General features: G+C 34.7%; 1 protein-coding gene across 1 annotated transcript; it reads left to right on the plus strand.

Annotated features, from left to right (window-relative positions):
- The first annotated feature begins 407 nt into the window (after positions 1–407).
- On the plus strand, positions 408–9,961 carry LOC113118640 (phospholipase D3-like). Its single transcript, XM_026287969.1, has 12 exons — positions 408–607; positions 2,384–2,451; positions 2,627–2,677; positions 3,663–3,826; positions 3,994–4,174; positions 4,262–4,379; positions 4,454–4,581; positions 5,179–5,376; positions 5,566–5,705; positions 7,114–7,276; positions 7,631–7,730; positions 8,210–9,961. The coding sequence occupies exons 2-12, from the start codon at positions 2,425–2,427 to the stop codon at positions 8,383–8,385; spliced, it is 1,446 nt and encodes a 481-aa protein (XP_026143754.1). The 5' UTR covers positions 408–607; positions 2,384–2,424; the 3' UTR covers positions 8,386–9,961.
- Positions 9,962–16,108: the final 6,147 nt, after the last annotated feature.

A 16,108-nucleotide genomic window follows, 5' to 3' on the forward strand; every position in this document is an offset into this window, starting at 1 on the left:
TTCTCAAGTTTCAGAAAAACAATTATATTTTGGTGCGAAGCATGCATTTTCACTGTTAGACAATGTAAAAAAAAAATAGATGCACAGCCCTAGTTTAGATTTAGTTGGTGTTGCTTTAATGTAGGTCTTCTTACTGTAAAATGTACTAAATAAAACCATGTGCTATATAAATCAATCAATAAATAAATAAAACAGCAGACCTAATCATGAATAAAAAATTATCTGAGAATGATGCGTGAAGTAACAATTAACCGATGTCCTATTGTTTCTGGTTCATTAGAAATGAAATGAGCCATAATAAAACAGTTTTCTTCAACATAACCTTTAATCAAACTGAAGTGAAGTTTTACTGCCTACGTCACCATCACGGCTTTCACCCATAGGTTACTTAAAAGTGGTCACGTGACTCTTTCGAGCCCGATACAGTAGTGCACTCGCTAGGAGCTCGAGAGGACAAGTGTACTGCAAACATTGTTTACACGGATTTCAGCTCGTTAGTGTTAACAGAGAGCGCTTGTCTTCGTCCGTGAACAGAGCTCTCACTGACGGGTGATTGACCGCTGTGTGTCAGACGGGATGGTTTGCTTTGAGAGCTGGTAGATCACAGGTATGTCCTTCATTTCCTTTTCTTAACACTTTCTTAAACTTTTCAAAGGCTGTGTGTGTTGACAAAGGTTGTGTGTGTGTGTTCACGTTCAGTGTGCAGCAACGACGGATGTGTTCTTTACTTCATGTACACTACACTTACGGAAGCAAAAGTAGACCATGGCTGTGTGTCAAACACTAGTAAGCTGCCTATCTAGACGGCATTGTGGGGTATCATCTTTATAGGTTTCATCTCGGTAAACAACAGCTCACTAGGGTTAGAGATACAGTTTATCCGTAAGGATATATTATATGCAAGTCTACAATGTTGCAGTGCATTTTGTATTTTTTTTTTTCAAACCTGTTTTACTGCTTACTTTCTTTGTAGGACAAAGTATCCTTTTAATATTCCACAGATGCTATGGATTTTTTTTATATGATAGAAGTATCTTCAGGACTTCTTCATGCACATGATTAGACTCATGCGAATAGGACTCATTTTGCACAAGAAACCATGTTCTCATCAACCCACAGTTACTGCATGGAAACAATTAAAAGAGTCTCTGAAAGAGTTAAACATATGGTCTTTTGAATAAGTGTATTTTTTTAAAGCAACTTGTTAACAATTCAAAGTTTCAGACTTTGTTTCTTCTTCTTTATTAACCCTGTAAATCCTGACTTTTAAATAATGTAATATATATAAAATATAAAAGATAATCTTTAAGAAAAAGTTTATATATATATATATATATATATATATATATATATATATATATATATATATATATATATATATATATATATATATATATATATATATCATATTTGATAAATTAGGATTTTATGTCTCGTATAGTGTGATATAGTAAGAATATAGAGCTCAGTTTACTGTAATTGTTATTTATATGGTCAGAAAGTCAGATTAAATTTTGATAACATATAATATAAATCATTGAGATTTTTACATAAAATGGAAATGCATATCATTGTCACTCTTTATCTCCTAATAATGTGCCTTATTAAAATGATTGCTTAGTTTTATGATGAACTTTCTGTAGTTTTTATTGTGGAGGCAAAATATAATGAAATGCAAAACATTGATGATTGAGAGATGGACAAATAAACATTCCTCAAAAAAAACAACAACGTAATTTTTCAAAAGAAAACAAAAACAAACTTGGATAAACAAATAAACCTGTTACTTTAGTCCAATAATTGTTCATCTTGAAATATTACTAGCAATTTAAAATCTGTTTATACCAAGCTGAAGGTGGATGTTTTTAGAAATATAAATAATTTTACTTGCTGAAAAGTGTGAACTATGTAGCAGAGGACAGAAGGCAGAAGTAGATTGTGTGCAACAAGTTTTTCAGCAAAAGTTTTCATCATGCTTGTAACTTAAGAGCCTTTTAAAGTCAAAGGTTTGTGGGGTTAACCATTATAATGGACTATGAAAATCGATTAGACACAATTAATAATTTCACACGTTGATTTGTACACTATGAGTTTGTAAGATGAAACTGCCTTTCCTCCTCCAGTCAGCAAGATTACGCAAAATATTACAGGAACCGCAGAACTAGATCATGTTACTATCAGGAAGCTCAATCATGTGACCCTGTGCTCTAGACACTCATAACCTACACAGCATCAACATTTCTTCTTTTTCCTTGTGTCTTCAGAAACACTTCCACTTTTAAATCAGATGCATGGGAAAGTAATGAGCCGTGTCTTGCAAATGACTTGCAGACAGTTGACATGCTTACATGAACACAGATTCCCCTAATCTTTCATTTTTCAGGATTTGTATTTCCTCCTGGTGTGCTGGTGAACCCTGACACAATGAAGTCAGATATACCATATCAAAAGGTGTGTTATACACGATTAGTGATTTCTTCAGTTTAGAGTTGATTGTAATTATTCTACGCTTTACAAGAAGAACATTTAAGAGTTATCTGGTGGTTTTAATTTTTAAAAGTATGTGTTAACTTAAGACGCTGTGTTTAAATAACCACAAACCTTTTATTTTTGTGTCTTGATCAAGATGGTTGATGTGGAGCTAAGCAGAGGAGAAACTCATCTTGGCTCACAAAAGGTATTACATCAGTCTATCCTGATTTAGGCCTCATGACTTGTACAATGTGGAAAAAATAGCTAAAGATTATACTTTTAGGTATTGCTGTTATTACTTTATTGGTGTTTAACTGTAGGTGAGAGCAAATGTGAAAGTAATCTACATGTAAAAATAAGAAATAAGCATGCATAATTAACCCTAATGACAATTTCCTTTTTTATTTTTTTCTCTTGAAGTCAAATGTTGTTGTTTTTTCAAACATGTACAGTTTAAACAACAAATTAAGCTTAATTGGACGAGTGTAAGTGGTTTTAAAAAAAGGTCACACATTGACTGTTCGTAGTTGAAATTTATCAGCTATTTTGTTCATAAAATGTATGCATCAGCCACAATGTTGAACAAACACACTGAATCAAATCTATGATACATTATCATATTTTCTTTGATTTAACTTATATGAATTATACTAAAAAAATTATAGATTTTTATAAAATTTGCTTATGGTGGAATATATCAGTTTACACTTAAAATAATATAATAAATAAGATCTAAATGATCTAAAATCCCAAAAGATTTAGCTACATAATTGTATTGTTAGTACTATAAGGTAATACGTTTTATTGGATTTTATTAAAAAAGTTACTGAAATTAATAGCCAATGTGTGACTCCCATTAGTAAATCTTAGGACACTTAAATATTTATTATCAGCTGGTGTATGTCCAGTACTGATACTGATAAATCAAAAGAAATCTCTAATATCAACCAGTAACAGATTTGGTACTAACTACTGTTAGTTACACGTTACATCATCTTTCACTCTATAGTCTTTTCCTTCTGACGTAATAAGATAATTTAAGTTATCGAAACCATATACGTATATGGAATAACTATTTTATAAAAGCTATAAGCCATGTGAAGCCATGGATTACATAGAATTTATAACAGCTTTATATTTATTTATAATCGCTTCGCATCATGCCTAATAACGCTAATCTCTGTGTTTAGCATTACAGGTGTCTGATCATCCTCACCTGTTTAACCACAATACTGCTGATCCTCCTGTCACTCCAAACCCTGCTTGTTCCCATGGCAACATCCTCCTCCTCCTCCTCCTCATCTGGACAGCAGGAGCATCTTCTAATCAGAGAAACCTGTACTGATCCCTGCAGGTAGACGCCCACCTAGGGAACTTTATTTGAGTCACTTCTCTTTCTCACACTTTTCTTTGTGTTTTGGAGTGTTTTAGTGGTCTAGATGAGGTTAACCACAGCACACAGTTTCACATCTGCATGAAGTCTGCATTTATAGCTCTGTTGCCCACATGTGTCCCTTACAGGATTGTTCTAGTGGAGAGTATTCCTGAGGGACTGGTGTTTAACTCCTCGACCACTCATCAGTCCATTTATGAAGCCTGGCTCAACCTTATATCTGGTGCTCAGACCAGTCTGGACATCGCCTCCTTCTACTGGACTCTCACCAATAACGACACGCAGACACACGAGGCCACAGCCAATCAGGTTTGGATGTGACGTTTACTAAATTCTCAGTGAATAATAGGCTAATAGTGTTAGTGACGTCTTACCCAAGTGATCTGTCTATTTTAGGGTGAGCAGATTCTGGAGGAGCTAGGGCAGCTCTCGGGGAGAGTCTCTGTCCGAATTGCAATCGATAAACCATCAGAGAAAAAACCTATGGGTGACATCAAGTTCCTGACTGATTCTGGTTAGTCAGCTTGACAGCTTAAAAATAACGATGTATACACGTAACAACATTGAATAACGCCTTACTTCCTGCAGGAGCTGACGTGCGGATGGTGAATATGCGAGAGCTGACGACAGGTGTGCTGCACACTAAATTCTGGATCGTGGATAAGAAGCACATCTACATAGGAAGCGCCAATATGGACTGGAGGTCACTAACACAGGTCAGTTGTATTTTTTTAGGATTATGGCCTATAACCTTTAAATCTCATATGGTTTGATATCAGTGTTTGGGAATTTTTGCTTCCTTACGTACTCTCATAGAGAAGAATTAATTTAAACTACCATTCAAAAGTGTATGTTTTTTAAAGAAATTACTGACTTTTGATCCATTTAAGGTGTCCTTGCTGAATTAAAGCTTTCAAAATATTTATAATGGAATGTCATTTCAAATAAATGCTGTTAAAAAAAAAAAAAAAATTATTCATCACAAATCCTGAAAAAAATTAAGCAGTACAAAAGTGTTTGTGGTAATAAAAGTTTCTTGAGCAGCACATTAGAATGATTTCTGAAGGATCATGTGACACTGAAGACTGGAGCAAAGTGAAAGTGAAAGTGACGTGGCCAAGTGTGGTAACCCATACTCAGGATTAGTGCTTTTTGCATTTAATGATGAATAAATTACATTTTAAAATATGTTGTAATAATATTTCATAAATGCAGAAAAGAAAAACATGAAAAAGAAATAGCACCAACCAATACTCCATATATCTCAGTAGTATTGTGAATGTTGAATTTTCTGATGTGTTGATTCTGCTCAGGTGAAGGAGTTGGGTGCCATTGTGTATGACTGCAGCTGTCTTGCTGAGGATCTTGGCAAGATCTTCGAGGCTTATTGGTACCTGAATCAGACCACGACCGTTCCTGCACACTGGCCCAAAAATTACTCCACAGTGTACAATAAGGACACACCCATGCAGCTGTCACTCAATGGGACCGATGCCAGCGTCTATCTATCAGTAAGAGAGATTCGGCGGACACTGAATAACCTGAGCTCAGTCATGAAAGACAAAACTGAATGTAATCCGTGCGTTTCTATCAGTGCCTGTGGACGTTTTGTGGCTTTTGTTGTTCCTTGTTCATGTGGTGTTTGCTGAGCTGATTGCCGTTTCGTTTGGCATCATTGAGGAAGTTTCTCTCTCTCACAGAGCTCTCCTCCTTCACTGTGCGCCGAGGGCCGGACTCCAGACCTGCAGTCTATCCTCAGCGTCATCGCTGATGCCCAGCAGTTCATCTACATCGCTGTGATGGACTATCTCCCCACTATGGAGTACTCCAGCCACAAAAGGTCTGCAGTATATTCCCTGCCTTGTCATGCATAAAGCCATCTGTCTTCATTATAAAATCTTCTAATCGTAGGCATTTTGAACCATTTCTTTTAATAAGCATGTCATTAAGAAGCTCAAAGGTCCCTCCCCATTGCCAAAAAGGTTTCTTGCATCTAAAAATAATATTTTTAGCAAACACATATAGACTGCAACACAGTTTTTACTGTTAGTGATATACTGTTATAGGTAATGTTGTTAATATTTTAAATTTAATTTCATTTGAAGTTTAGTTTTAGTATAGTATTTGTTGTGTGTGTGTCTTTTTAATATGTCTAAAAGTAACATTTTTATTTTAATACTTGAACTATTTGTTACACTTTATTTTAAGATGTCCTTGTTACAGTCTAATTAAACATTTACTGAGTAATATTAATTAACATGTATTTACTAAAGGTTTTGGTTTTGGGTTATTGCATGTGATTATGAATAGTTTTGTGCTAATACTATAGTAATTACACGTAATGTGCAACGAGGACACATTAAAATAAAGTGTTGCAATGTTCTTTTTCGGTTGTTATTCTAGTACTTCAATTTAAACTAAAAGAAAATTAAAACTTTGGCTTTGCCAACTAGCTGAAATAAATGTTTTGTTTAATTTTATTTCAGGTAATGTTTATTTTAATTGATGAAAAAAAAAATGGTTTAATTTTAGCTGTAGTTAATGAAAATAACCCTGCTGTTTAGCCACCAGTCAAGTCACCTTTATTTATATAGCGCTTTAAACAAAAAAGACCAACTGAACAAGATAAATTAGGAAAACAGTGTGTCAATGCAAAATGACAGTTTTGCGTGGCAGTTCATCATCTCTGTCCAGTTTAAATAGTATCTCTGCAATCATTTGAAGTCAAGTCAGTGATATCACTGTAGATGAAGTGACCCCAACTAAGCAAGCCAGAGGCGACTGCGGCAAGGAACCGAAACTCCATCGGTGACAGAATGGAGAAAAAACCTTGGGAGAAACCAGGCTCAGTTGGGGGGCCAGTTCTCCTCTGACCAGACGAAACCAGTAGTTCAATTCCAGACTGCAGCAAAGTCAGATTGTGCAGAAGAATCATCTGTGTCCTGTGGTCTTGTCCTGGTGGTCATCTGAGACAAGGTCTTTACAGGGGATCTGTATCTGGGGCTCTAGTTGTCCTGGTCTCCGCTGTCTTTCAGGGCAGTAGAGGTCCTTTCTAGGTGCTGATCCACCATCTGGTCTGGATACGTACTGGATCCGGGTGACTGCAGTGACCCTCTGATAAAGGACCAAACAGATCACTTAGAAGTTCACAGGAGCAAAGAATTCTGTCTACATTGAGCTGTCTGAACATTGCAGATTTTGAACCTTTAAAGTTGAACTCTGTAATTGCTTTCCCTGATTCCCGGCAGGTACTGGGCAGATATCGACACCCAGCTGCGGAGCGCGGCTTATGAGCGTAATGTTCGTGTGCGTCTGCTGATCAGTTGTTGGGAAAATACCAACCCCATCATGTTCCCTTTCCTCCGTTCACTAGCATCCTTACAGGACAAGAGCACACTGGATATTCAAGTGGTGAGTGCCACCAGAGGAACTCTTTAAGTGTTTGACAGGCTGTGTAATATATTACCTCAGAGACCATGATAAGGTTGCCTTGCTTTAATGCACATTGCATACAAAGAGGTTTGGGGATGATAAGATTTTTCACATGTTTTTGAAAGAAGCTACCAAGTCTGCATTTATTTGATTAAAAAAAATACAGTACAATTGTAAAATGTTGTAAAAACAGCATTTATTTATTTGAACTAGAAATCATCTGTAATAAAAATGTCTCAACTTTGACTCTTAGATCAATTTAATATGTCCTTGCTAAAAAAGAAGCTTAATATATCTGCAATAAATTAAAACGAACCATTTTTTCTTTCACAGAGAATTTTTACTGTGCCTGCCAACCCTCGACAGAAACACATTCCCTACGCCAGAGTCAACCACAACAAGTACATGGTCACAGATAAAGTTGCTTACATAGGTACTACTTTTACATTTTGCTCTTCTTATTGCATTTCTAAAACATCTGAACTAGTGCTGTGATTAATCACATCCAAAATAAAAGTTTTTGTTTACATAATATATGTATGTGTACTGTGTATATTTGTTATGTGTATATAAATACACACACACACACACACACACACACACACACACACAGTATATATTTTGAAAATATTTACATGTGTATAAATGTATATTTTATTTAATATATAAACAAAATATATTTTTCTTAAATATGTGCATGCATCTGTTTGTATTTATCTAAATATACACGCATATATTATGTAAACAAATGTTTATCTGTTTTATGTTTTATTATGTTTATTTTAGATGCGATTTAATTGTTTGACAGCACTGATCTCTGAACTCTTCACAACTTACCTTCTAAAGACATGAATGATCAAAAATAGTTTAATATTATCCTGTTGCTATACTCACTGCCTACGTACTTTCCAGGCACGTCTAACTGGTCCGGAGACTACTTTGTGAACACCGCTGGATCTGCGTTAGTGGTGAACCAGACCACAAGCCCCACAGTCCAGGAGCAGCTGCAGGCAGTGTTCGAGAGAGACTGGGACTCTCCGTACAGCACTGACATCAACCACAGAACCAACCGCAAAGACGTGTGCTAAACCTTCACACCAAAGAGAGCACAACACTGTTAAAAGGCATTTGCTGGGGGATGGTTTTCAGGGCATGTATAGCATAGAGTATACTCTAAAGTATCAGCTTCCCTGGCCGTCTTTCCATGAGCTACTTTTGCACTCAGTAATAATGATGATGTCACTCTCATCTCTGACCAGTTGCATATATTTTGCACAAAATGTATTTTAAATGGCAATGCAATGCAATACCTCCAGAAATACTTTCCTGTTGATTCTTTCTAACATGGTTTTCCAGGAGAATTGATTTAGTGTCTTGTTCATAGCTGCTTCCTCTTTTTAAAGTGATTTCAAAGGCTGCATTTAAAAATCATCTCAACAGTATTATTCATGTTTTAAAAAATCAGATCTGACTCATCGAAGAAGCGGGTTTTAATAACGTCTGTTGCGATGAACGTCTGCGAAGGCATTTGTGCATGTTTGAACACATTTGTTGTGGTGTCACCGCTATTGGTCAGCAGCTCTTGAATGTTTTAATTCACTCACTTTACTTCAAAGACTTGCAAGGTGAGAAATTATGAAGTACGTGGTTTTTTTTTATTATGTCTATTAATCTGGAAGTGAAAATGTCTTGGTATTCGTGTAAAAGAGTCATTGCCAGACATGTTCATCATTATAAAGAGGAACAGTGAGTAGTGATGAGGGATGTGTGAGTCGGTTTTTAAGAATTTTTTTTTTTAAATACGCACACTCCATTGGCTGTGAACTTTAAAGCATTTTCAAGGAAGTTTCTTTTCAAATTAAGTTCATTTTACATTTGAAATCTCTTTGTTTTGAGAGCTGCATGTTTCATGAAAGTGTAAACTGTTACAAGCACTTGGGCAACTTTTTCTAGTCATCTCGAAGTCATTTTACATTAATGACTGATGATTAGAAGTGCAACATTTTTGTCGTAGCATAGAATTTGCATGTGATTCTGAAAAAACAATGCATGTATAAAAGGCACATGTTATTTCAGATTGTTTAGGAGGGACATGTTTAACAAATGTTATGAAAACCACTCAAGTACACCCTTTCACCACACTCACTCTTTTCTTAATTCATTTTCTCTAAGTTTGATAACATTTCTCAGTTGCAATGTAAAAGGTCATGTCATGTTCATTCTTCTGTTTGATTAATTCTATTCATATCACATAAACTTACATTTAGTCATTTATCAAACGCTTTTATCCAAAGCAACTTACAAGTGAAGACAATGAAAGCAATCAGATTCAACAAAAGCGCCATAATAAGCAAGTGCTATGATTTTTTGTTAAGTATATAATAGATAAAAAATAAAACAAATAGATAGAATAGAGAAAGATAGTATTATGTCTTTTTTTTATTTTACTTTCACAGAAAACAAGCATTTAGAAAACGTAAGAGTTCAAGTCTTAAAAGAACCTTTTTTAATGATAACGAAACATAGATCAAATAGAACAAGAATAGATTGCTACAGTTATGGTCAAATAGAGATGGAAGATATGTTTTTTATCTGTTTCATGAAGATGGCTAAGGACTCAGATTGTAAATGAATAAAAATAAATAAATGTGGTTGATTTTCTTATGTTAGCGATCACTTCACCTTAAATTCTGTTTCAACATCTCTTTAAATCTTCGTTATGTACAAAAACGTAGGTACTATTAATTTGTCTACAAAAACTTTAATTTCAATCATTTCAATTGATTAATTATTTTATCTATTTTTAACCTTAATCTCTTACATGGACATTGTTATCACTCGTATTAAAGCAGACCACGCCTCCCTGTGTACAATTGGCTAATAAATGTTATATGTAGTCTGTGATTAGACAGTTAAAATTCGTTCATAGAGCTTAACCAATCAAAGCAACCCGTGATGACGCGAGGGCGGGATTTGTTGGAACACTGCTGTGGCGGTGCAGTGCTGAAGAGAGCTGTGGAGATGACGGAGAGTGTCGCTCAATATTACAATAAGATATCATTATTCATATATCCCTTTTTTTCAATCGTGCGTTGAGTATGAACGACTCCGAGGTCATTCATAATTCATAACAATCATATATCCTGCGAGAAAATTTAAAGTTGAGATTTTACTGAAGAGTCAACAATCATGGAAAATAATGTCATGTACGATTTGAGTGTTATGGCTCACCTCATTTAATCAGGCAGCAGTGCTGGGATGCACTCACAATGAACACTGAAAGTAAAGTCAGGCTTGTTTTAACATCATGATATGTGAGATGTGTAATTTTACACTGACGCTGAAATGAATGACTGGAGTTTAGACACTTAGACACTTGTTGTATTCACTCTAAAATTTAATTTCAGTAAAAAAAAAAAAAACGGCTATTTTTTTTTTTGTGGTCATTAAGCTAAATATTTCTGCTTCTACCAATTTTAAAAAAAATATGTGTAGTTCATTTTGTCCAGCATATAACTTTACACCAGAGGGCAGTACGTAAACCACAAATCTGACACCTACATGTCTGTTACAGATCAACTATTTTAGCACTTGATAATTGGTAGCCTACTAACTGTATAGATTTTTTAAAACTTTTTTTTGACGGCAACATTTTATTATTCTACATACCATTTAATTGCGACAAAACTCTTTGCAGAGTAGGCTACCTCTGTGAAAAAAAATGCACTTGAATGTGCACTTGTATACTTCGCATCCTTTTGTAATATTTTAATAATCTTTTCGATGGGTTGACTAACACAATAAAGCACATGTAAAGTACTTGATAATAATTTAAAATGTAGTGTGTTATTCAGTTTTTCTTGTAAAGTTCATATATTTTAAATTAACAAAATTGTGATTTGATCATGACAAATGTGTAAATTACACATATATACTGAAACCATGACATACAATTTTCAGTGAAACCAAAACAAGTATAATAACAATATTTCAAAGAAAATAGAAATAATTATTAAATTACAGACAAGGATGTACTGAAGTCATACTTAAGAGGATAAAAAAGTGCCCTTAATGTCAACTAATTTAATATCAATCTCTTTTGTCATCATCACACTTCGTCCCAAAAGAAAAAAACACTTTAAAATCTCTTTATTTAATCCCAGTCTAGCTTGTACTTATTTGAACAATGGCTGAAACTTGGTATTACGAACACTTCCTGTGTCTGTTTGCCTTTTTAAGATGAATCGCTTGATGTATTCCCCAAATTGGATAAAAGTATCTGCCAAATGTGAAATTAAACTATAAACCATTGTTTATAGATCCACAGATGATGCCATCTCTCACATCCTGCACTCTTCTCTCACACACATCGACAGCAATAACAGGAACTATGTAAGGCTGCTATTTATTGACTATAGCTCAGCTTTTAATACTATAGTCCCCATAAAGCTAGCTTCCAAACTCATAGACCTCGGACTGAATTCTTCACTCTGCAACTGGATCCTTGATTTCCTCACCGGCAGACCTCAAGTGGTGAAACTAGGCCAGTACACCTCCAGCTCCATCACCCTGAACGTAGGAGCCCCACAGGGCTGTGTCCTGAGTCCCCTGCTCTACTCTCTTTACACACATGACTGCGTGTCTTCGCACAGCTCCACATCTATAATCAAATTTGCTGATGATACTGTGGTTCTGGGCCTCATTCACAACAATAATGAGACCGCATACTTGGATGAGATAGAGAAATTGACATCATGGTGCCAGGACAACTGTCTCTCTCTGAATGTGAGCAAAACTAAAGAACTGATTGTGGACTTCAGGAAGAGACAGCAGCAGCCCTATACTCCTCTTACGATCAGCGGGACCCTTGTGGAGAGGGTGAGCAGCTTCAAGTACCTTGGTGTAAACATCTCGGAGGACCTCACTTGGACTACTCACATTCAAACACAGGTCAATAAAGCCAAGACTGTACCATCTGCGACAGCTGAGGAAATTCAGGGTCTCACCAGCAATCCTGAAAACTTTCTATTCTGGGGCTATAGAAAGCGTATTGACTCAGTGTATCTCAGTGTGGTATGGGAACAGCTCCAGTCAAGACTGCAAAGCCCTGCAGAGAGTTGTGCGCTTAGCTGAGCGCATTTCAGGGTCTGCTCTCCCCTCTCTGCAGGACATCTACCTCAAACGCAAAAAATCATCAAAGACTACACCCACCCCAGTAATCATATTTTCACTTTGCTGCCATCTGGTAAGCGCTTCCGTTGCCTTATGGCAAAAACTGAGAGACTCAGGAGGAGTTTCTTCCCCCAGGCCATCAGGCTCTTAAACTCTAAACCAGCTTCTTAACATCCTCATGCCTCCACTTAATGTTCACTTTATCTTTTTACTATATTCACTAACTCACATAGACACACTGACAGTGTCGCCCTGTTTTGCACATCTGCTTCTTGTACATTCCTGGGTATCTTAATATTTAAGACTACAGTAAAATGCATATATGCACATTGTACATCCCTGTACATCTTAATATTTAAGACTACAGTTTACACTCATGCACATTATTTTGCGTTCTATATTTAATTCTACAATATACATTTTTTATATTTTATTCTTATATTTTTATTGTTTACTTTTATTTCATTCTTACATAGCTTTATTTATGTATATTTTAATCAGTGTTGTTTTCTTTAATAATTGCACTGTCCATGGAGCAGACCTGACTCACATTTCACTGCTGGTTATATATGCTATATATAATTTTGTATGTGACGAATAAAAATCTTGAATCTTGAATCTAATTGCAATTAACATTACATTCAGTTCATGCTTAAGTGTATTCTTTTATATTATACAATACTCTTTAAAAAGTTATTTAAGGTGCATTTCTTTTTCCCAGGAAATGATAACCTATATGTAATCATTTGAGTATTGCATTATAAGCTCAGAGAGGTTTTTCATCATATCATATCAGTCAAGTTTGAACTGGTTTTTTAAGGGTGCATGTGGATGATTGTATGAGCTGGATGTGGTCAGTCAGGGTGTTTCTGTGAGGCTGAGGGTCACTGCAAGGACGTCCCGTGTTTATACACAAGATCAGCACGTTACCCTCCTCTTTGAATTGGCTGTAACATCTAAAAATAGAGATTTTTGGACCTCCACGAGATCACAGGATTAACTATTTTCCGGTAATTTCAGTTAAAGATTCATCAACGTCTTTGCTGTCTGCTTCAAAAAAAGCACTAGTACTACTATGAGACTTTTTAGTCTCAAAGATTTTTAAATGTTTTTAAAAGAAGAATCTTCACCGAGGTTCACCAAGGCTGCATTTATTTAATGGAAAATACTGTAAAAACAGTAATGTTTTGAAATATTATTACAGTATAAAATAACAGTTTTCTGTGTGAATATATTTTAACATGTCCTTTGTTCCTGTGATGTTTATGTTGAATTTTCAGCATCATTCATCCTGTGTCACGTGATCCTTAAGAAATCATTCAATGCTGATTGGCTTCTCAAGGAAAATTCATTATTATTATTATTATTATTATTATTATCAATGTTGGAAACAGTTGTTGTCTGAAAATTCAGCTTTGGATCACAGGAATAATTTACATTTTAAAATATATTCAAATGGAGAACAGTTATTTTCTATTGTAATAATATTTCAGATTTTTTCTGTTTTTAATGTGTTTGTTATCAAATAAATGCAGCCTTGGTAAACATTTTAAACCTGAGGTGTACTTCATTACTTATTAATATTCATAATTAACCAGTAATATATATATATATGATCTTTATACGAGAATAGCCCAGATGTCAGCTTTTATGAAGACATGGAAGAAGCTGTTTTTGCATAAACATTTGATTATTTTAAAAAACATTTACTGGAAGAACCATTCTGATTTATACATTTTTAATTTTTTTTTTTTTTTTTTTGCCATATTGTAATACAAAACAATTGTTAATAAGGTTTTTTAGAGAACATTTTACTTTTTGTGTATCTCTATGCCATTGCCACTATAAATAAATTGTCCTGTTAAATAAATGCTTTTGCTGTATTTAGTCCTGGTGCTGCTGAAATGTTTGGGTCTTTTGTTATTGAGTGAGCTTCAGTTTGAAGGCTATAAAGACAGTCCACTGATTGACTTGCTTTCATCAGAGTGGAGCAATGCTATAAATAACCCTTTGATTCAGATCCTGTTCATGAATAATCTTGATTTGAACAGTTAAACAGCTTTCTGGTCAAAAGATATCATGTGTTTGTGGTCTGCTCAGCAGATGAAGTATTTTTAGTATAGTTAAGAGGCTTTGAGTCCAACACAGTAGAAATTATTACGTTTTATGGCATTTATTAATTAGGCTGATGTATACAGCTCTTACTGAGGCCTTTACTCCATAAAAAGATAAAGTTGTTGTACGATGTAGTCATGCATTTTAAAGACAGCATTATTCACTGAGCATGAATTATAAATATGTTTACAAACACCATAGCTCAAATGAAATACCATGAGCCTGTGGTTCTTATGTGTGAAAAAATTATGATTATTCAAGCAGCTTCATCCAGAAAATGGTTTAAGTAAGAGGCTGTTGGATCATAATCTGAAAACAAACAAAACAAAATTCCTTTAGTTTCGCCTTGGATGAAAAACCCCACAAAATATTGCTCCAGTTATAAACATCAAAAACTACATTTTCATAAATGGGCAATAATGTAAAAGAATCCATTTACATTGTGAAAAAAGTAAATATTGTGCTTAACTGCATTGAATGTGCACCTGTAGTGGTTTCAGACCTTAAATATATATATATATATTAAAAACAAACTGTACATACATATAATATAATATTAATGAAATAAAAGAGCACTACAGAGCATATTTCTTAATACACATAAGTACACTTAAAATACATTTTGTAATATTAACTGGATATGATTTACATTTCAAGTTAATATATCGTAAATGTAATAAACTGCAATGTCATCATTAAAAATATTTAATTCCTTATGCATTATGTATGACATATTTTGTACAGTGCACGAGAAATGCTTGTACAACTTAACCATATTTCAAAGACAATATAGTAAATGTGAAAATACATACAAAGATGTACTGCACTTAAATCCAGCTTAAATGCAAATATATATAAATTTTTGAAACATTATTACAATTTAAAATAACTATTTTATATTTGAATATATTTTTAAATTAAATGTATTTCTGTGATGAAATGCTGAATTTTCAGCATTATTAGACTGAAGTAGTGATGCTGAGAATTCAGCTTTGATTTAGATTTTAAATACAAAGATGTACATTCATTTTCACTTAAACTATATTTCCATAATCATCTTTTCAAACCTAACATGCTGCCTTTAAAAAAAAAGAAAAAAAAAAAAATCAATTACTGCATATGTAGTGTGTCAAACTTCTAGATCAAGTCCTTGACATGTAAACTAATGTTGGTCTTTGTTGTATATTGCATAACTGCGATGCTGTTTTCACCAATCAGGACCGGATCTATCCGTTTCAGAATAACCCCAATCATGCATATTGTACTGTATATCTTTTGACAGCTCCTGTTTCATGGATGTAGGCTTTTGCCTCTTCAATCTGAGAATCAGTGGCAGTGAAGGAAGTGCAGAGGTGTGCTGGCATTGATGCCTGTTTGTGACTGTGAGTGAGGGAACGTGTTTTTCTTTTAATTATATTGTGGGAGCTGTTGAGCTCTGTCTGACAGAAGCCCTGATAACTGTTTCTCACTAAGCCCGATAACAAGGCCCTGTTCGGCCGGGACTAAAGCCACGGCACTGATGAA

The sequence above is a fragment of the Carassius auratus genome, chromosome 18 (assembly GCF_003368295.1).
Source record: "Carassius auratus strain Wakin chromosome 18, ASM336829v1, whole genome shotgun sequence".
In the NCBI taxonomy this organism is placed as follows: domain Eukaryota; kingdom Metazoa; phylum Chordata; class Actinopteri; order Cypriniformes; family Cyprinidae; genus Carassius; species Carassius auratus.